The 21,518-nt window shown below is 41.8% G+C and overlaps 2 protein-coding genes across 2 annotated transcripts in view; one reads left to right on the forward strand and one right to left on the reverse strand.

The window, feature by feature from the left end:
• Positions 1-2,107: 2,107 nt before the first annotated feature.
• Positions 2,108-5,542, forward strand: phox2a (paired like homeobox 2A). The gene is made up of 3 exons (XM_028044671.1): positions 2,108-2,718; positions 3,497-3,684; positions 4,017-5,542. The coding sequence occupies exons 1-3, from the start codon at positions 2,496-2,498 to the stop codon at positions 4,509-4,511; spliced, it is 906 nt and encodes a 301-aa protein (XP_027900472.1). The 5' UTR covers positions 2,108-2,495; the 3' UTR covers positions 4,512-5,542.
• A 126-nt stretch (positions 5,543-5,668) lies between these two features.
• Positions 5,669-21,518, reverse strand: part of inppl1a (inositol polyphosphate phosphatase-like 1a) — a 31,035-nt gene continuing 15,185 nt past the window's right edge. Inside the window, exons 7-27 of the mRNA XM_027998819.1 lie at positions 21,203-21,292; positions 19,409-19,507; positions 18,389-18,539; positions 17,824-17,930; positions 16,411-16,513; positions 16,117-16,313; positions 15,817-15,934; positions 15,555-15,651; positions 14,542-14,680; positions 14,344-14,443; positions 13,539-13,627; positions 13,351-13,432; positions 13,172-13,261; positions 12,475-12,588; positions 11,991-12,167; positions 11,753-11,908; positions 11,504-11,588; positions 10,595-10,681; positions 9,760-10,480; positions 8,796-8,929; positions 5,669-7,549 (exon numbers count right to left, since the gene is read on the reverse strand). Of these exons, the coding sequence (XP_027854620.1) occupies positions 7,438-7,549; positions 8,796-8,929; positions 9,760-10,480; positions 10,595-10,681; positions 11,504-11,588; positions 11,753-11,908; positions 11,991-12,167; positions 12,475-12,588; positions 13,172-13,261; positions 13,351-13,432; positions 13,539-13,627; positions 14,344-14,443; positions 14,542-14,680; positions 15,555-15,651; positions 15,817-15,934; positions 16,117-16,313; positions 16,411-16,513; positions 17,824-17,930; positions 18,389-18,539; positions 19,409-19,507; positions 21,203-21,292 (3,048 nt within the window). The 3' untranslated portion in view covers positions 5,669-7,437. The remainder of the gene's footprint in view (positions 7,550-8,795; positions 8,930-9,759; positions 10,481-10,594; positions 10,682-11,503; positions 11,589-11,752; positions 11,909-11,990; positions 12,168-12,474; positions 12,589-13,171; positions 13,262-13,350; positions 13,433-13,538; positions 13,628-14,343; positions 14,444-14,541; positions 14,681-15,554; positions 15,652-15,816; positions 15,935-16,116; positions 16,314-16,410; positions 16,514-17,823; positions 17,931-18,388; positions 18,540-19,408; positions 19,508-21,202; positions 21,293-21,518) is intronic.

A 21,518-nucleotide genomic window follows, 5' to 3' on the forward strand; every position in this document is an offset into this window, starting at 1 on the left:
AATATATCTCTGTTTGATTACTATTGGTAATTTGTCAGTTTTCTAAATTCAGAGTAAATTTGCATTTTTACTTGTTATTGTGTTTTTGCTTTAAATTTGCTGTCCAGAAACCACCGAAGCAAATCAAAAGGTAGTCTACTCTTCACTTATGTAACTAGCAAACTCTAGGTTTTGACATCTTATCTGTGTGAGATGTCAAACGCTCCTATAGCTCCCACTACTGGCATGGAGGTCCTTAGCAGCAGCTCAGTTTGATTATATCTTGGCTCCACACAGTTTATCACTTTAGATTATGATTTTTCTCTTATTAAAAAAAACCCAATATATTCACATATTTTTATGTACAAGAAGTTGATTCTTTTCTATTCTATTCTGGCTTTTTATTTGTTGTTGTTGTTGTTTTTGCTCCACTCTGCAGTATAAACCGAGTACCGGGAGCCTCCCATGCTTCATTCATCCTCCGACACTCACCAACCACGCAACAACTGCTGTAAACAGATCTTATTATTACTAAAGTGAACACAGAGTGGTGGGTTAATGCCATTAAGGAGCATCATCATGCAGCCTCTGGTCAAGCAGAGATAAGAGTATACGCGCGTTTGAGCCTTTATTATGACATTTTCCGCGCGGGCACGCAGGCCAAACTCAATTAATTCCTCCCGTACGAACACAACGTAATTTTGGTTTGTGGATCATATTATTCGGTGAAATTTACCCTCTAATAAAAAGCCTGTTAATCTCACCAAGGGCACACAGAAAGCAGGGAGCAGCAGAGTAAAAAGGAAGCAAGTGTACATGTTTGGGAAGCTTTGCGCTCTTGCAATGCCTCCCGGTTTCGGAGCCTCTGTGTCACGGAGGGGCCGCGTGGGATATGACTTATCACATTGTATGACACCGTACAATAAACTTAAACCAATTTATGGAGCGTCAATGCGTTTATGGTTAGCCCGACGCGTCGCGCCGCGCCGCGCTCGCTCGTCTCCGCAGCCGCTGAACACCCCCCCGCCCCCCCCCCACCCCACACACACACCTCTCCGGTCCGATACATCAAACTGACGCGCACTCTGGTGACATGCCGGTAAAAAGTGATCGGAATCAAATCAGAGCTTTTAATCTCGCCAATCACCGTCACATCTGGACGTTTCCCCTCACATAAAGACTCGGATGGAGGAGCTGCGGCTGCTTCTGCGCATCAGTTGGAGACGCACAGGAACTGTCCAGCTTTTTGAGAATCACGGGGCCTTGCTGCTGTAACACTGTCTTACAGGAATTATGCGCACGAGATAATAATAATTATAATAGTTTTGTTTTTTCTTTTAAAAGAAAAAAGAAGCGATTGTATAAATGATTGTAACAGGACTGAAACATGAAAAAATACACGAAAAAAATAAATATTAATATCTATGCAAAGTTTGCCCCGTTGGACAACAAATGGGAGAAAAGGCCTCAAGACCGAGTTTATGATGTCTAAAACGTCAAAAAAAAAAAAAAAAAGTAAATAAATAAATAAATAAAAATAACATTTAAAAAATTCTAACATCATTTTAGCAACACAATTTTTACGTTTTTTAAAATGAAATTCTTACGGACATATTCATATATCAGTGTCTCAATCCAACAACCCTTAGGCTTCCGGCTATATGATTTACTACAAATAGTAAATTAACTGAATTGAATTTGACCAAATTCCATTATAACCTGGATCGAATTGGGAAACATCTAACTGAATTTAAATCTTCCTATACGATTAGATGACATTGAGTTGATTTAGTATATATTTCCCAGAAATGAGTTGAACCTGTTCGTCTTTATAAAATGAACTGAAATTATGCTACACAGATCAACTGAACTGAACTGGCTGTTACACGCTAAATTAACGCGATTTCACGGAAACGTGACAATTATGCTTAATTCTCGTCACTGAGCTGGAAAATTTTACTCCAGCAGAATTAGTTAGATGCGTCCGGTAAAGGAAGCAGGGGCTTTGTAAGTGATTTGATAGGGGTGGGGAAAAAATCAGTTTTTGTAGAACGATGGTTTAACTAACGCCGTGGACCGCGTGGGCGGTGCAATGATCTTTGGTGGGATGGGGAAGAGGAGGTGGAGGGGCAGTCCGTTTCCACGCTCACTCACTGGTGGCATTGTCATGGAAACAAGACCACCGCTTCGCTATTGTCTCGCGCCCTACCGAGTTTATTATAAGCACCGCGCGAGCCGCAGCGCGCTGTCAAACGGAGCGCAGCGCGGAGAGGAGACGAGAGCTGAAGACACGCACAGACAGAGGAAGTGAAGGAAGAGAGAGAGAGTGCAAAGAAAACATCTGGATTACCTAAGGGAGCCCCTCCACGCAGAGATATACAAACTAAAAGAGTTTGAGGGAGGGAAAGTTCGGAGATTCTGGAGAGAAAAGCCCAACTCCGACACGCCGTTACCGCCGAGAAACGAGCAGCAGCTGCGTGAAAGCCGCGGACCGGTGTCTGCACCGGCTCTCCTCCATGTATAAGATGGATTACTCCTACCTGAACTCCTACGACTCCTGCATGGCGGCCATGGAAGCGTCGGCCTACGCGGACTTCAGCTCCTGCAGCCAGGCCAGCTCCTTCCAGTACAACCCGATCCGGAGCGGGCCGTTCTCCAACCCGGGCTGCACGCCGCTGAGCACGGCCAGCTGCACGCTGGGAGCCCTGCGAGAGCACCAGCCCACACCGTACTCCTCCGGTAGGAAACGGCTGCTTTGCTCCGCATTGAAGTCTTATTGTTTTACAGCCAAGAGGGACAAGTTAGAAAGCTGCAACTATTTTAATTATTCACTTGATTTGAACAATGTCAAAAAAAACAACCAAAAAAAAAAAAGCAGCTATTTTTAAGAACTCAAGAACTGGACTTTCTCAACTATAAAGGCTATAACACAAATGATGACTATATTTTATCTTAGTATCATCAATTATTCCGTTCTCAGCACGAGATTTGCAAGAATAACGAGGCAATACAAATATTATTTAATCAGTCTTGGACTGTTTACTAATATTAACAACAATTGTACTGTTTTTGTTAATAATATGCCTAATTTAGGTATTAGGCATAAACTAAAATTACGGTATTTTGCACTGTATTTGAATGAATATCAGTTGCATTTTTATATGAAATACTATAACCTGTCAAATATTTATAAATTGGTATGTTAATTCTCAAATCTCAATGAACATTTGCTGAATTAAATAAAGCAGATTTTAATTAAGATGAGAAAGTATTAATATAAGTATTTTCCCGAATAATAGGGTAAATAATTTTTCAATATAGAAAAAACATTTTTTTTGTATATTTAATAAAATGTTTATTCATTAAAAATGTCCGGATTCAAAGCGATCCTGCCTTTTTACGCACTGGAACCCCCCTCCCTCCCCCCGCATTGAAATTCCGATCATACTCAAATTGTGTTTGCTCCATTAAAAAAAGAAAAAGAAAAAAAAAAGAACCAATTCTTACTCCCTTTCAGTCCCCTACAAGTTCTTCTCGGACCCTTCTGGACTGAACGAGAAGAGGAAGCAGCGGCGCATCCGGACCACCTTCACCAGCTCCCAGCTAAAGGAGCTGGAGCGAGTCTTCGCCGAGACGCACTACCCGGACATCTACACCCGAGAGGAGCTGGCGCTGAAAATAGATCTGACCGAGGCCCGGGTCCAGGTGCGGGGAATAGGCTTTTCTATGTGTTCTTCTGCATGGTGCACCTCCAGAAAGTTCTTTAAATGGTTGGCTTATTGGGGCCTCTAATGATTATGGGAGGTGAGACACAAAAATGATTACTAAAAATGAGGAGTTTTGTGATAATTAAACAAAAGTTGTGCGCCTCGCTAAAACCGTATCTCCTTGGTTTCATATTAATAAATATTTCTATACATAAATAAATGTGTGTGGATGGAGGGTTGGCCTCTCCTCGTCCTCACTTGGTGGCTGCTATTGCATATCCACCTGCTTCCGTCCATCCGTCCTAAAGGTTCCTGTGTTTGTGCCTACAGGTGTGGTTCCAGAACAGGCGTGCCAAGTTCCGCAAGCAGGAAAGGGCAGCCAATGCCAAGGCCAACAGCTCTGGTGGCAACACGGGTAGTAACAGCAGCAACAGCTCTGGGGGGAAGAAAAATGGAGAAACAAGATCTTCGTCAGATGATGACGAGTCCAAGGAGTCCACCTGCAGCCCCACACCCGACAGCACCGCTTCCCTGCCCGGCTCGGCCAATGGGAACCTGGGGAGCCCCGCCAGCCTGAGCCCCAGCCCGGCCCCCACCAATAGCGGCTACACCAACGCCTCCAGCTCCCCGGTCCTCCAGGGGCTGAAGCCCCCCAGCTGGTCCAGCCTGGGGCCGTCCAACCCGGCTGTGGCCCAGCCGGCTGTTCAGACTCAGGAGATTCTGAAGGCCTGGCAGCCGGCGGACAGTATGACCGGGCCTTTCGCTGGAGTCCTGTCGTCCTTCCACAGAAAACCCAATCCTGCCATCAAGACAAATCTGTTCTGAGGTAGAGAGGGGGAGAAGACGAGGACCAATCAGGAACAGATAAGAGCTTCAAACTTTTTTTTTTTTTTTTTAGTGGAGAAACAAAAGATGCCCATCAAGTTCTGGTCAGAGGCCAGAAAATACCAGGTCTGGTAGTCCAGGCGTGTTATGAAGCTGTACAGAATCAGCCTGGATTTGGACAGATTCCTAAGACTTTCTCTATTTAATGACATTGAACTCGGCATTACAGGCGTTCAAGCTGTCTCCTGAACACTTCCTTGCATCTTCTCTGTCTTTGTTGCATTCTCACATTCCCACACTCTCTGCAGCAGCTCTGATGAAGTATGGAGGTCAGGTACGACCCAAAAGCAGAAATCCAAACATCACCCATCTTTGCTGAGGAAACAAAGCAAACCTTTACCCTCAAGCACAACTAGATACACAGACTTTTTTTTTTTTAAATGGCCCCAAATCTCTCTTTGCCAAGCGAAATGGGGGTGTCTCAAAATCCAATTAGAGCTGGCGGGCTCAGACTAGATGCCTCCCCAGATCAGCCCATTCCCTCGTCCGTATGCGACACGTCGAATCCTGACGTCTAAGAAAACAGTTGCCACTTTGGTGATTCAAACTTGTAGTTTAAGCTTGCAAATTTATGGATCTGACTGCATAATTGATCTGTTCTGCTGATGGTAAAGCAATGCAATCGGTCCCTCACTTAAGACTGAAGACCGGAATTACTTGTTCTAAACCTGCATAAAATGTCCTGTTTTGTCCCTTAATGCCTCAAGGGACATTGAGGGACATTTTTGCATTCCTCAGAATGAAAAAAAAACAAACATGTATTTATTAATATTTTTCACACATCTTTGAGTGGCTGTAAATTCTGTAGATAGTAATATAAATATTAGGTAGTTGTCCCACCCTTTTTTCTGGCTCTACAGTCCTACTTCACTGCAGAGCATCTGTCTCACAGGAACATGTGAAGCTCTGTTGAATGAGAAGTTACAGCACTACTCTGAATATTCTAATAAATCTACATTATGAAGGAACTACCTGACACCTCTCATGATCTGGTTTCTTGCATGTGACAAAATAAGGTGTTATGACATTATACTAGACCGAATTTCCTGAAATTAAAAACATGCACTCTCCAACAGACAAGAAAAAAACTGTAACCCTTTGAAAAAAGGAAAACTATCAGACTTTTATTGAAAAGACAAAAACAAGGGTGAACAATTTACATTAACTTAATACAACCAAAACACAAGGCTACATATAACTGGAGTGTAGGAGGAGAATAATAACATGGGTAAGTCTCCATTTCACACACACAAATATGAGAACACTGAAAGGCCTGAAAAGGTTAGACACATTTAAATGACATATTTGCTTTGCAGTTTGGCTGTTTGAAATATGTGGGCGGCGAAGAACACTGGGAACAATGAACTGGGAAACGTTTTCCACAAACAAATGACTGATTTCTACATCAGAGGACTCATTTAAAGTTTTCCTTCAAACATTCTTTCACTCTAAGCTGTTAATATGACCATAAATAGCATAGTGTGATTCTATAAAAATAGTGTAGCGCGTTACTTAAAACTAAAGAGGTCCATGGAAAACCGCTGGCTAACGTGTAAAAACATTTCAAGGACTAGCGTCTATACAGGCCGTTTCAGCGAGAAACAGCACCACCTGCTGGGCAAATTAGGGAGCACAATATGTGCAAAGTGTTCGAGGGGAACAATTCCTATGAGCACAAAATATGGCCCTAAAATACAGAAACATCTGAGACTATGAGAATAAAACCATAAAACCATCTCTTAACCATAGTACGGCACAATCAGCAGAGTGATGGTTTATTAAATCTGTTCCTGTAATTACACCCTGGTGTGTTAACCAACTCCCTGAACGCTGTGGCATTTCAAACATGACATTAAACAAATAAAAATCTATCACTAATGACACAAATGCAGACTCAGAAAATTGAGGCTTAAATAAAAGATGTAATATTCAGTCTCATCAGAGCTCAGTGCAGCATTCATGACTTGAAATGCATAGCCTTGCTCACTTTTACAGGAATTGTTCAGAACTTGCATATCAGCGTCTGTGGGAAAATAAAACATTTACGCTATAAGGAACTTCTTTCCAGTACTGTCAAAATGACGGCATCAGTTGTGCAAGAACGGTATGACAAAAATGCTGCATCAAGGTGAAAATACACAGTTCCAGCTTTATATGGATCAATTTGGTTAGCTGAAAATTCCCTTTATAATAAAAAATAAACATATAAATACATGCAGCGACACTCACTACCGGCCATAAACCAAATAAACTGCAGCCCAGACATCATTACAAAATACACGATCTGATTTGAAAAAGTTAGCTCAGATCGATCAAAATTCACCTAGCTAGCTTCCTTTCTGCCGCTGCACCCGTTCATCCACATCACAGAACCTTCAAACACTCAACAAACTTTCATTTCCAAAAATTAGGCGTTGAAATTCTCAAATGTGCCCAATTTGAATGAATCCTCACAGAATCCAGTTCTCAAAAAAAAAGAAAAAAGTCAAAGAAATGTGCTTGCAGCTACAGGTCAGATCTGATGTCACAGCACACAGATTGCACCTCCCCACGCATCAGTTTTACCTTTGTTACGCTGTAAAAAAAACATTGCATTTACAGCAAGGGGCTCTGTAGTGATGCTCCGAGGACTGAAGTACTTAAATAAGGCCACACCTATAACAATAACAACACACATACAGTACAAATGAAAGAGGACGTTGGGTCAGCAAATGTTCTTGAAATTACAAATGGAGTGCAATTTTCTCTCAGAAGGCACGGTCTGGCATCAGTTAGCAGGTTCCAGCTCGGATCGGGTCGGTTCAGCTGAGAGTCGGCCTCTTGGGGGCCGCCGGTTTGGACGGGTCAAAGTCCAGTCTGCAGCAGCTCATTTCTGCTGCTGCTGCTGCTGCTGCTGCTGCCTGAGGCTCTCCAGCAGGATCTGCTTGTGAGCAGGATCCAGGACCCCGGCCTCCTCCAGGTCCTCCTCGGTGATGTCACTGGAAACAGAGAAAATGACAAGAGTGGAAAATCTTAAGCTGCTCCTTTTGTTGGTGCTAACACACAGAAACACAGGATTGAGTACACAATTTTCAATATGTAGTATTGTTTGGTTAACCTAAATAAAATTAGGATAAGACATGTTTTCATAACCACCAATGAGGTTCTGGCATTGTTCTGACTGGATATTTGACAGAATCAGTAGAACTAAATTAAATTAGTTTTCTCAAACTGAACCATGTTTAATGTGCAGTCAATAAATTTCCAATAAAGTTAGAACTTGCTTTAGCCAATTGAAAACCAGTTGTGATCGTTGTCCTTCTGGAACACACGACGGTGTCCAAGTTTCAGATGAGAAGCTGAATAATTTAGAGGCGGTGCTTCATTTCATGCTTCCACACGTTTTGTAACAGAGCAAGTGAAAATCCCAGAGCATTATGACGCCACCGCCATGCTTAACATGGCAGTGGTGCCGTGTTATTAGGTCTGAAAGCTTCACCTTTTAGGGTCTGAAAGCTTCACCTTTACCTCTCCAAACGTTCATCTAGCATTTTTCCCCCACAAACATATAAGCATTTGTATCATTTAATCATCATCGAAGGTTTTGGTTTTGAGCCAGTTGGTTCAGCAGCTTCCAGTTCATAAAAGGCTTGAGCACAAACATCATCAACTTCCCAACCAGATTCCATTCATCATTGTGTTTGAGTCAGAATGTTAAAGATTAAAAACAGAGATTTAAATAAACATAATTGTTTCTGATAATCAGAATAGCTAAATGTTCAACCAGAAGTTTTCTGATGTCTACAAACCATTTGAGGTCCCATTGCAACCTGCTGAAAGACATTTATCCAAATATCAGTAGACGTGTATGTGTATTTTTGAAAACTGAGCACCAATTACTGCACATGCTCTAAAATCTTAGTCTAAAGTTGCACTTCGTATTGTTAAATCACCCTAAAATACATCAAATATATCATTAAGAACCAAACATTAATAGGACATTCATAGTTTTCCACTTTTCAAATCATTCATTTGCAATTATGATATGAAAGTGTCATGTATTTTTGTAATTATTGTCTACAGTAAAAATATGCGAAGATTAAGGAAAACAATAAAATACATGGAGCTTATCTTTAAGGGGCTTTTCCTGCAAACTAAGTGGTCACTTGCTACCTGGGTCCTTCATTCCAGTTCACCACAGCATTAACACAAACACAGGCGGTGTGTGTTTGTGACGATGGCTACCTGAGGAACTCCAGATCGTCCCAGCCGTTGTGCAGAAGCCCCGGCTCGTATCTCTCCAGTCCCAGTCTCTGCAGCCACTCGCCCACCGACGACTCTCCCACAGACAAAGATGAGCTACTGCTGCCCCACAGTGCCTGGACAGGAGAAATGCAGCATCAGCAAAACACAATAACAACTATTTATTACTTCTTTTTTAGGCAATCGTATGGATGTGAATTAGTGACACACAAATACTGCTCTTGAAAAACATTCCCATTTGAAATACGCATCTCTAGGACACCGGTCACATTAAGACGTAAGATTTACATCATTAAGCGGCACACAGTAACTGCATTTAATCACATTATCAAATATATTCATATTTGTTAATGCTATTATTGAACAGGCATCGGAGAAAATAGCAAAACTAACAATCCTGACAATAGGGACAGTTTTATTTTTAAACATTAATGAATTTATGATGAGAAATGTATCACAATAAATGATAAACATTATGACAAATGCCCACCCCCAGTTAACAATTCCTTGAAAAGTACTCAAAGTTACAACCACAAACATCCATGTATCTCATTGGGCTTTATGTGATGAACCAAGGAAAGAGAATCATTGCTGAAAGATGAAAGAACACAGCAAACATGAAGAAGCTGATCTGGTTAGATGTGACACGTGAAGAAACCACAGAGAAGCAGGGTGGTGGAAGCATCAAGCTGTGGGGATGCCTTTCTTTGCCACGGACAGGCAAGCCGATGGGAAGATGGGTGGAGCTAAAAACATTGAGAACCTGGAGGCAAATCTGTTAGAGACTGGAAAACACAAGAGACTGGAGCGAAGGTTCACCTTCAGCCCTAAACAATCAGACAGAGCTACAATGGACTGGTTTAGATCAAAGCATATCCATTCTGTGCGACCACAACAGGGGAATGAATAATTTTAGGCTAAACTGTATTTTGGGCAGCTGTCTCACCTCCTCTGGCATGTCCTCTGCTATGCTCTCTGGGATGGGGTTCCTGGGTGGGAAAGTGCGGCAGGCATCTAGGATACCGATCGTTGGCACTCGAACTGGGGGTGGCGCAGAGGGAGCGCGGGGCGGTTGTCCAGGAAACTCACTCTCACTCAGAGTCTTTGCCATCTGCAGCACAGAGCACGACTGATCGTCCAACGCCCCGGCCGCCCCTCGCCTGAAACCGTCTCCCATGACCAGAGGCCCCGCGGGACCGGCCGGCGGGATCCTGACCTCGGCCAGGTCCGGGTAGAGAGAGCGAGGCTTGCTGAGTTGGGCCTCCGCCGCCGTCTCCAGAGCTCCCTTAGGGAGAGGAGGAGGAGGGAAGTCGGGAGGCGGGCGATTCAGGGTGCTCCCAACTGTTCCTCCGATTCCTCCACCTTGAGCGCCAGCCAGGGCAGCGCCTCCGTCATCCTCCGAGGAGCTCTCCTCACTGACTCCGCGGGATGGGTGTCCTGCCACAGTTCTGCGGGAGTGAGCGGGTCCAGAGGCTGCAGGAGGAGGTTTGGTTCGAGTCCCAGCTGAGGGAGGCGGGGCTTTAACGGGCGGGGCGGTCGGAGAGGTAGGAGACGAGAGGAGCTCAGCAGCTGATGGGTGTGGAACGCCCTCCAGGATGTAGTAGGCCGGATTGTTGAAGCTGTTTTTGCCGATCGATGAATCGCCGTCTGGCGTGTCCTGTTTGGATCTTCACAACATAGACAGAATCAAAACATCCAACATTGTAATCTTAGCTGCATATGGTTTATCTGCTTGGTTAGGTTTTGTGTTATGAATACATGAGTCTGTCAAGAGTTCGTACCTTGCAGCATTTTCCTCCTTGCAGTTTTTTTCTCCCTCCTCGTTGACCTTCCCCAGCTCTCCCAGCTGTTTACGAACCACGGACTGTCTGCACCACAAACCAGTCAAAACAATTTAGCATGCAGCTCCAAGAAGATGCCTCAGGTTGCTGACCAAGCCATTCAGAAATCAAAATATACAATCAAAACATATTCTACATGTCAAGCTTAATTTCAAATCACCAAATGATTTAATAACTCTGTTAAAAAAACATATAGTCAAATCTTTAAATCTCTGCCATTTTGCTGTTGAGTCCCTGAATTTGTTTCCCCTCTCATCATAAATCCTCAGCTCTGATTGGCTGATAATCACTTTCAAACTCCTCAGCACAGAAACTGTTTTCATTCCCGCAGGACTGCAAAACTCCTGATCAATTATCAACTAAAAGATCTACTTTAAAAATTACAAGAATGTCCAACTACTAACATTATAAAGCAGGTGATAGGAGTACAGATTATTTCAGAAGTGTTGAATATTGGTGTGGCAATGATTATGCATCTTAACTTTGACGCCATCTATAAACTATATGAAACCTGTAGAAATAAACGATTCATTTGCAGTCAGCATCCCATTAAACCAGTGGCAAACATTTCACAATTCAGTCTCTATTTGTGACGCTGTTCCTTTCCTGTCAAAATGCTTCAAAAGAAGACAGATACATCGTTTCCAGGTTACTATTGCTAATAACAGGCAGTCTGGTCACTGAGCTCAACAGTTCCTGTTGGTTTCCTCGCATAGAAAACACTCTGCTCGGGTCATTCCGGGATCAGAGAGACGTCTGTGTGGGTTTTATGAGTTAGCCTGTGTTAGTTTCAGTATCAGTAAGCAGTGATGCTGCGCAGGAGGAAACGGCAGGTTGAGTTGTACTGACTTCACATACTCGTGTCCCACTCTGGACACCATGGTGGATTTCCCTTTGGGTCCGCTTGTCTCGTCTTGGTCCACGCTGATCCACTCTGAAACAAAAGAGTTCAATTAAACCTGAAGATGCTGCAAAGACTTTGGTAAATCTAAATCAATTTTTAGAGCTTAAAAGGGTGAAATATTATAGAGAATGTTATTAGCTTATATTTGATCTCCCTGCCTACATCTGCCTTTGAGCCAAACACTGTTCCATTACCATACAGTCGCTCCCTGGTGCCCATCCGTTCAGCTGGGACCCTGACCCTCATTGACCCCCGGATGTTTCCTGTTTCTTCTCCTCGGTGGGACAGGTAGGTGTGGAACTGCTGGGCTGTGCTGCCAATCATTGACTTAAGGGCCAACACACACTCTCCTACCAACAAACACACACAGACGGTCATTAGGGCTGCGATACAGTCCCCTTCTTATTTAACATCGCAGAGCCCTGCTCCTACCATAGGACTCGTATCCGTCCACCGATTTGACGGTCAGCAGCAGGTGTTGGTCCTGCAGGTACTCGATTTCTGACAGGAGCGGTTTGAGCGTGGTGAGCTGCTTGTTGGACCAGCCCACACGCAGGAAGTTCACATTGTCGCTGCTCTGGCTGTCGTTCTCGTAGCTCTTCTTGAACTCTAAAAACGCAGAGGAACGTGGAGAAGAACGGACGAGGGAACGAGGTGGGGAGGAAGAAAGAGGAGCGAGACGTTTCATTTACATGCAACATGGTGAGGATGCAGTCAATAAATGGATGCTGGCTGACAGGAATACTGACTGTCTGAATTTAGGGAGAGGAGGAGGGGAGGCAGGATAGAGGTGCAAAAAGAACAATGGTGAGTTTTCATACATCCAGATATATTTTTTTGTGCAAAAAGAAGGTCTGAGCTGCAGTTGAGTGTAGGATTTAGAATCACTGAGAGGATCCGGAAACCTCCGACTCACCTTCCAGACAGGTGGAGTAAAACTCTATGAAGAACTTAGTCCGGCTTGCCGTCTTCACAATGGCCTCAATGCTCTCAAACTCGATGTAGGCCTGCTCTGAAGACTTTGGTAGACCTACAGAGGAAGACAGAAATGGAAACGAGAGAAGGGGGCAGAAGAGGTGAGAAAGGGTGGAAAGAGTGAGATTAAAAGCACGAGTACAGAGGCGGTGGTCGTAAGGAAACTGCAGCAGACATGAAATTAGCCATCTATATCACCTTGCAAACACATGTATGGTCCTTAAATGTAACATTTTGTCATGTTATAAGAAACTTTAAAGTGTTTTATTGGAATCATATGGTAAACCACAACAAGGAAGTGCAAAACTACCCTGGTTTTTAGCATGTGCTACAAACTGCAATCTGAAAAGTGTGGCGTGTCTTTCAGTTTCTTTCCCTCTGATACCCCTAAATAAAACTGAGTGCAACCAAGTGCTTTAACGGGGTCACATGATTATTAAGTGTTAAGCAAGTCAGGTGAGAGAAACTGTAAAAATCTGATGAGTCGTGCACTAAAGTCCTGTTTGCAGTTAGGTCCTAACCCCACTCTAGAATGACCTTGTCAAAGTCCAGAAGTATAAACACTTTTGCAAGGTACTGTAAAAGACTTTAAATCCAAGCCCTTGGTTCTGTGGACAAATGTGATTTAAAACATTTACCTTTCTTGGAGACAAACTGAGATGTCACTCCAACCTCAAATGTACCAAACACCGGGGAATGGTCACTGGTCACAATATCATCCGTACAGCCTGGAAAACGGCCACAGTCAGCCTTCAAAATGCAACCAAAAGCATTTTCAAGCCCAGAACCCATTTTTACTATCTTTTATCTGTCTCACCATAGGAGTTGCAAACAATGTGTGTTTCTGGATATGACTTCCACAGGATCCGGTCACACCACGACGGCACATTGGTCCTCATCTAAAGAACAACACAAAAGCTGAATTCTCCTTTGAACTCTCATAAAGAGGAAATGTAGATTAGTGCAGGTCAGAGGAAGGCTGTGATGTTTAAATCCCGAACTCACCCCTGTAGCTTTCTGCTTCTGCCACACGTACGTGTCCCTGGAGCCCCGTTCGTAACGGTAGGTGGGAGGGAACGAGATCTCCTCCTCAGCTGCACACAAAACGAAAAAGGATTATTTTTCGGTAAATGTAAAAAAAAAAAAAAAACAGATGCTTTTCATTTTAGTAGATCTACTGGTATTATTCTGACTGTGCATCCCTAAAAATCAGAAAATTCTGTTGTTTTTAAAGCTGCTCTCTCACTTAAGAGCAAAAAGCTTGCATCCAGTTCCTGACTAAAAAGGTGCTTACACATGGTACATGATTTGTACGTCGTATGTGTGAACCGGGAGTACACAGAACATTTAGTTCCTGCATTTTAAAAGCACAGAAAGGATAATAAGTAAACAAAGCCTCTTAATATAATTAGATATAATTCCTTAGTTGTTTTTACAAAAGGCTACAACAAGTAATCAGATATTCTAACTTTTAATAGTATCTTTTCAAACTTTTTAACAAACAAAAAGATAAAAATTTCTGGGTGAAGGATATTTTTAAAAACAGCTAACCCACAAAATATGTGTATTTACAGCCTATCCCTCTTTTTCCTCTGGTTTCTCTCTCACTTGCTCTAACTGAAAAGGAAACCTGTGGTTTTAGTGAACTATTTAAAAGGATGGGTAGGTGGTTTTGGTAACTGTGAGTCATAACTTAAGCTGATTTATGAGGCCACTAAAATTCTATAAAGGACAGAAACATTTTGACTACGATGAGATTTTAGCTCCTGAAAATAGCGCACACAATAAAAATCTGATGAGTGACACTAACCAAAGCGTAAAAACACTTTATTCTTCTCTCTCTCCAGGTTGAGCTGGTCCACTTTGAGCAGAGGCTCAAATTCCTTCCTGTTAATGTAATTTAAAATTTCCTGCAGAAACACGCAAACAACGGGGACAGAAATGGATCAGAAACGATGTTTCACGCAAAGTTGCTGCAATCGATCGAGTGGACTTTGTTTTGACTCACCTGAATATCCATATCCAGTCTGTAGTTGAGGTCTCCGAGCCAAAACAGGTGTGTGAAGCGCAGCGAGATGTCGAAGGAGCTCAGCTGTTTGTCTCCTAGAGACAGCAGCCGAAGGATGTCCAGATAGTTCTGGTTTCTCCTGGAAAAGGTCAAACAGTTGTTGGGTGACAATTGGGAAGACATAAAGCAGAAAAATAAGGGAAAAAATGGGCTTTTTTACAAATTAAATAAATGAGTAATTTTTAAGTTAATATAAGAAGCAATTTGATGCCTTAGACTGAAGATCATATTATCTAGTATTAATAGTAGTATCATGCTTAACACAAAAATACAGCAAGGCATCACATTCAGCCTGACTCCATGTTTCAACCCTAATTCTCATCAACTAACCTGAAACCCTGTGATTGCTTCATTATTTCTCTCAGATATCTGATGTAGAGCCAACAGAAAACCTATTCCACTTTCATACACTAGGTGTCAGTAATGGTGATGATCATGAAAGGACAGATTAGCCTGCCTAAGGTTGATTGTGCTTTTATTATTATGAAAATCAGACTATTTACTGGACAGAATGAAAGAGGGGGGAGACATGTGGCAAAGGTCATCAGGCTAGGACTCAAACCTGTGATATCTGTGTCAAGGACTAATTTCTTGATGCAGGACTAATTCAGGTTGTGCTTTACCCCTGAACCACCACAGACTCAACCACTGCACTATTTCTAATCATTTATGACAAAATCTTTCTTTAATATTCAATAACATTGATTGTACAGATCTAATAGTATGTTTTATTCAAATAGAGTTCTGGATGACCAAAAAAATTAAAAACAAGATATAAATGACTGAAATTAGCCTCCTGTAGCAAGGCTGGGACTCAGATACAAGGTTAGGAGCTCCTTCATCTGGGGGGTAAAAAAATGATAAGGAACTTTATTCCCACTCTGCTTTTCAACCTTCAGAATCATCCATGTGGTGAAAATGTGTTTTAAAAATAGAGAGATGATAGTTGGTACCTAGCAATCTTCTCATTGCCTGACGTCAGATGACAGTTGACGAATCCAAATGACGTCCCGTTGAACATGAACGACACGCCAACCGCGCCTTTGTTGCCTTGACAAAAAATTAAGCACACAATATTATGGAAGACCGAAGAGAAAATTAACTTAATTCCTTGTTTTTTGAAACTTTTGAAAATTTGAGTTTACAAACTGACGACATAATAATGAGTAAACTTGATAACCAGTTAAAGTAGGCAGTCAGTCGTGTCATTGTTACCCAATGTGTTAGCGATTCCTGTCTTAACGCTGGACATCCCCACATGGCTGATCCTGTTTTCATGTTCAGGTTTTACCAACACAGCAAGTTTTATGCTCCACAGCGTCTGCACGGCGATCTGCAGAAGCCACAACAATAAGGAACCTGTGGTGATCATTTCTGCATTTAGACTAAACTAAAAAAAAAACAGTCCTAATTCAGCTTTTTACAAACTTCTCCTCCGAGATTTCTATTTTTTCTTTTTAGCCACTTCCTAATTTGAAGAGATCTGTCTGAGGTGAAAATAAACATTTTCTTCACCGGTTTGTAATCCAGCTCCGTCTGCTCCTTCAGCACGGCTCGGAGCGACTCCACCCACTCCCGATCACACACCGAGTTCTCCTGCGATCCGAACACGTAAAGGTCATGGGGAATGGTGACCGTCATCTCGTCCAGAGTTTTCCCCAGGCCGCGGCACAGCACCCAGGAAGCCACAGATTTAGGTGATGGTACCGAGCCTGAACACAAAGACCAAGTCTGCCTGTTGGATTAAAACTCTTCACACTTTGGAAATATATGTCAGTGAGCGCTACAGCGTGCTTTTATGTTCCTGACCCATATTCCAGGTGCCAATAAAGATGGAAATCATATCAGGCTCATCCTGGTTGGAATGTTTGTTCTTCATGAGCTGCAGCAGCTGGCAAAATGCCTCCCGCTTCTGAAAAAACGCATCAGAGGGCAGAGGTTCGTCCAGATTAATTCAAATGTGGAAAAAAATCTCTTCATTATTTTCATCAAGTCAGTTATTCAACACATGGAATATCTACTTTTTGCTGAACAAATACGCTACTGACATATGACAGACTTGTATACAGTATTTCTTTCATATCCTATCTTTACTTATTTCTATTGTTATAAAGCCATTACAGTTATCCTTAGCAGTTTTTCACATGAATTATTATTTAAGATTATTCTCTGTCAAATATAAATTTGAAGACTGTATTTTCTATCAAAGTTTGTTTGGTGATTTGAAACTTCCAAAGGAGAAGAAAAAAAAAGAAGGAAAATCAAGGTGGCTAAGTACACTGCCTGTCCAAAAAAGTGAAAAATCACTGCAGAGATTATTATGTTTCAACTGGTGACAAGTTATATAACCTTAACTGATGCAATGAGTTGAATTTTATTACTTAAAACAACAAGTCAACAACAAGGCACTACCTGTGGAAACTATAGTATGTTCATCTGTTTCAGAGGGACAAAATGATTGGAATTTACCACGTGAAGAACACATCTAAAAAGATTCCTGACGGTACTAAAACTGGGCTAAGAAATGATCCAAAACATTCATAAAAACTGGAGGAAAGTGGGGAACTGATATCTTCATAAACATAATGTGGAAAAAATATTGAATGATTGGTTAAACATGTAGTAAAATAAAATCATAAAAGAAACACTAGAATTCACGGCTTTGTGTGCATGAAAGAGCATTTCTACAAAACAATGTGAAGGGAACTGAAGGGTTTGTAACAAACCGCTGTGTAGCTTTAAGGAAACTATTGATAAATGAAGTTAAATAACAACAAATAAACTTTGCGAGAAAGAATAAAGATTGGACTCTCGAGCAAAGAAAGAAGGTCATGTGGCCTGATGCTCCACAGCGACGAGAACATCAGGGTGAGAAGATAAGAATGCAGTGGTTCAGGTAGCATTAGACATCATCTTCACACACGGACTGGGCACCACAGAGTCCAGACCTTAACCCCAAGTAAGATACTTTGAGATGTGCTGGAGACGTCTGATTCTTTTTTCAATGTCAATAAGATCTTGGTGAACACTGGACGGATATAAATGCTGTGACTTTGCGGAAGTTTAATGAAAGGATACCACAGTGAATTTCTGTCATAAAAAAGGTGGTCCAACTCAGTGGTTTTTGGTGTGAAACGTACTTTTATCGTCGTTGTTAGTGTTATTCACTTCATCTTTCAGAGGACAGAGTGTTATGCCAAACCACTGCATATATGTACAAACCTTGGCGCTGGCAAAGATGAAGTCTTTCCTCTGACTCTTGTCCTTCTCCTTCTCAAACACAATACCCAGCTTGTTCTGAACCCTCTGGGATTTGATCAGCTGACGGACTGGTGGGAGACAGACAAGAGGAACAGCAGACAGATGGGCTAAATCTTGTTTAGTGCACAAAACATCGGCCATATTTGAAAATCCAACATGTTTATGGCAGAAAACACTCTCAGGCAAAACTGTTTTCTGCCCTTTTTATTTGCTCTTCCTGCATAAAGCAACTATAACATAGTAATCCCAACAGAAAAAACGTTGTCACAGTGACAAAAAAGGTTATGTGTCTTTTGTGTGGTGTGTGTAAACATCTGGTTTCTACTGAGAGGACACAGACAAATCCAATTTTCTTCAATCAAAAGTTTTAAATTGTGCGCATGCTATGTCGCTAATAAGAATAAAAAAATCTCAGATACAAATGATGCTCTGGGTATGAAACAATACCAGCAAAGAGAAACGCACATACTTCAGTCAGTATGATTATTCTGAATAATAAGCTGTTTAAATGTAAAGAGATTCTTACTTTTGTCGTGTGTGAAGGTGGTCCAGTCCTCCTGGTTGTCCTTCACCTTCTTCATCACCACCAGCCGCCCTCCCTCGACATCCACAGACAAAGTGTATTTTTGACTCTTTCCTATCTTTGTCAGCTCCGCCAGGTAAACATCCAGCTTCACCTATGATCAATCAGGAGACATTTTACAAAGAAACAAACACACCTGTGTGCAAATCACTCAAACATAATTTTAAACTTTAACAGGGATCAAATCCATTAGCTTGGATTGGTGATTCTGATGGTCATTCACCATCTGCAGCAGTTTTAAGCCAGCTGTTACAGCGAACCTCAAAATTAGTGAGCCAGTCTGTTTCCGTGACTGGCTCACGGAAACAGACTGGCTGTTTCCTTTAAGCAACTTTATCTTACTTAAAGTTGCTGACTTGTTCAGGAAGATGGTTTTGCATCCCTTCAAGTTATCTCTTAAAATTTTAGATTTAAGCCGACTAAATTTGACAAACTTATATATGTAACAAAGCGGTGTTCTCACTTCCTTGAAAATCCTCTCCATTGTGAAGGTGCCAAAAATAATAAACAGCAACACAACGTCAAAGATGAGCCAAGAGGAAATGCATTATGATCATTCTTGGTGCCCCACATGTCAGCTGTGCTGACACATTTTGTGACTTACAGAAAACCAAAGCTGTCCTGCTCAGTCATAATTTAAATCCGGTCTGCCTTCTGGCACACTAAAACACATCTCAGTGGTTAAATTCAAAAGTAAAGATGCTTAAACACTGAAACACAGCAAGTAAAAGGCTAAGTGACAAATGTAATAATTTTCCAATTAAGATTACATTATCTTCAAAGAATAATTTGACTTTAAAGGTTTTGGCAAACACTAAATCAACGATCTTTACTACTAATCCCTTCAAATATTGCTTTAGTTAAGTGATCTCCTCTGTTGTAACACTGGATGCCATCATCATGCAGTGCGATGAGAACTAATGAGATCAATCTGTTTGTGGTTGGCTAATGTGTAGGTGGTACCTCAAAGGCCTGCACAGGAATGGCTTTGCTGTGGCGCATGGAGAAAGGCGGAGGGGAGCACGGTGAGGACAAACTCATGTCCTGCAGAGCTTTCAGAGCCTGAGGGAACAAAGAGAAAGAGAGAGAGGCGGTTAATTCGGGAAAACAATAAAAAGTAAGAGCAAGACAGAAACGACCGGAAAACAATAAGAAGTGAAAAAAAAAAAAAAGAGGAGAAACGTGCTTAGACATTGTGCTTTTTTTCCTTAGTGAATGTGAATGCAGGATTACGTTTCCCCATTCCCTAAAGGCTGATTTAGGCAGAGCCAGCATTATCACATGAGTCTGGACATGTAGCTCGACGGGACTGGAGGCCATTTCCTCCTGTGCCAGCCGAAGCCCCTCCTTACGAGGGAGAGGAAACCAGACCCAGGAAGTTCAAAATACAGCTTTGGACACCACACGCTCTAGAAAGTGCAGGTGCGTTTATTTCTAAAAAGGTTTCACAACCTTGAACCTTTTTTTTTGTTTAGGTTACATGTAAATGTCAATGGATTTTACTGAGATTTAAAGCGACAAAAAAGTGAATAACTGTGGGGTACATGGTTTTATAACATTGACTAAAGTCTAATTAAGCCCACATTACTCTGATACTTGCAAATAAAATCCAGTGTAGCCAACTGTGTTCAGAAGTCACCTAATTATTAAATAGTCCAAATGTGTGTCATTTAATCTCAGTGTGAATCTAGTTATTCTGTGAAGTATTCAGAGGTTTGTTAGAGAGCATTAGTGAACAGGCAGGTCAGAGGTCAGGTTATAGTTATTAAAAGAATATCCTAATACCTGAATTAAATTCAGTTGATTGGATTTCATTTGGAAAGGAATTGTCTGTAGACCTCAAACACAGGACTGTCTTGAGGCACAAGTCTGGAGTAGGATCCAGAAACATTTCTGATGCTTTGAATGTCCCATTGTCTCAATGGCCTCCACACAGAAGTAAACAGAAGAAGTTTGGAAACAGCAGGACTCTTCCTAGAGCTGCCGGTGAAGCACGGTGAACACTTTCGTCACAAACAAGAGTGACAAACTTCTGTCATTTCCTTTCCGAGTTAAGACTCAACACCTCCCATTTTGTTTTCTCACTTATGCCAGAACCCAAGAAGAGGCTGTGATACTCCGATAATAGTTTGCTCTCTTACAGTAGAACCACAAAGAATACACTCAATATGAACTTAGCATGAACTTCATCCAGAGGTGACCTCTGCAGCTGAATTTAACAGAGGAAGCCTTTTTGCTTGCTAAGTAGACAAATTAAAGGGGTTTCCCATTGAAGATAACATCGACATGTTCAACAAGAAGCCTTGTAATCCACTGCCTTTAATTCATGTCTTGTGGTTGCTGTTGCACCATTGTGAAACTCAGTATTCAGACACACAACTCACTGATAGAGTTCAGGACACTGAGAGTATGTGTAATCTAAAGGAATCTTTACAAGAAAAGTGCAGTATTTCCCAAGTAACCCTGACTCCATCTGAAATTGTCCTCAAAGTGTTGAGCTTAAATGCCTAAAAAAAGGCATTCCTTGCAGTTGTGATGCTGCACTAGAAATTCAGTTAGCCAGAGGTTAAAAACAGATGATCTATCATGTGAATGAGGTTTTCTTGACCACCCCTTCGGCTTTAAATAACAACATGAGTGTGTGTGCATGTGTGTGGACAGGAAAAAAAATGTCAGTCACAGGAGAAGAGAGGAAGTGGACCTATTGTGTGTGAAGATTAAAGCTCACAGATTTAAGTTCTGTGTTGCTGTGTTTACCTTCTTTTCTATGGAGGACAGCAGATCTCTGAGAATGGCCAACTTGGTCACCAAGTTCTCCAGCTCCTGGTCTCCTCCCTGATTCACCGACTGATGGAGGAAGAACAAAAACTATTAAAACCCTCCGAGATCAGTTATTTTTGAACATAAAACTAAGACAAACTAATGATGATGTAAAACTATTTGTAGTTGATCGTTTTAAACTGCAAACAGTATTCTCCATGTTAAAACAGGACAGTTTAATGGGAATCCCCCTCGACGGTAACTAAAGTGGCTGCTGAAATGAGGTCATTAAAATCCAAGTTTGACCTTTTCT

This window comes from Xiphophorus couchianus, chromosome 18 (assembly GCF_001444195.1).
Source record: "Xiphophorus couchianus chromosome 18, X_couchianus-1.0, whole genome shotgun sequence".
In the NCBI taxonomy this organism is placed as follows: Eukaryota; Metazoa; Chordata; class Actinopteri; order Cyprinodontiformes; family Poeciliidae; genus Xiphophorus; species Xiphophorus couchianus.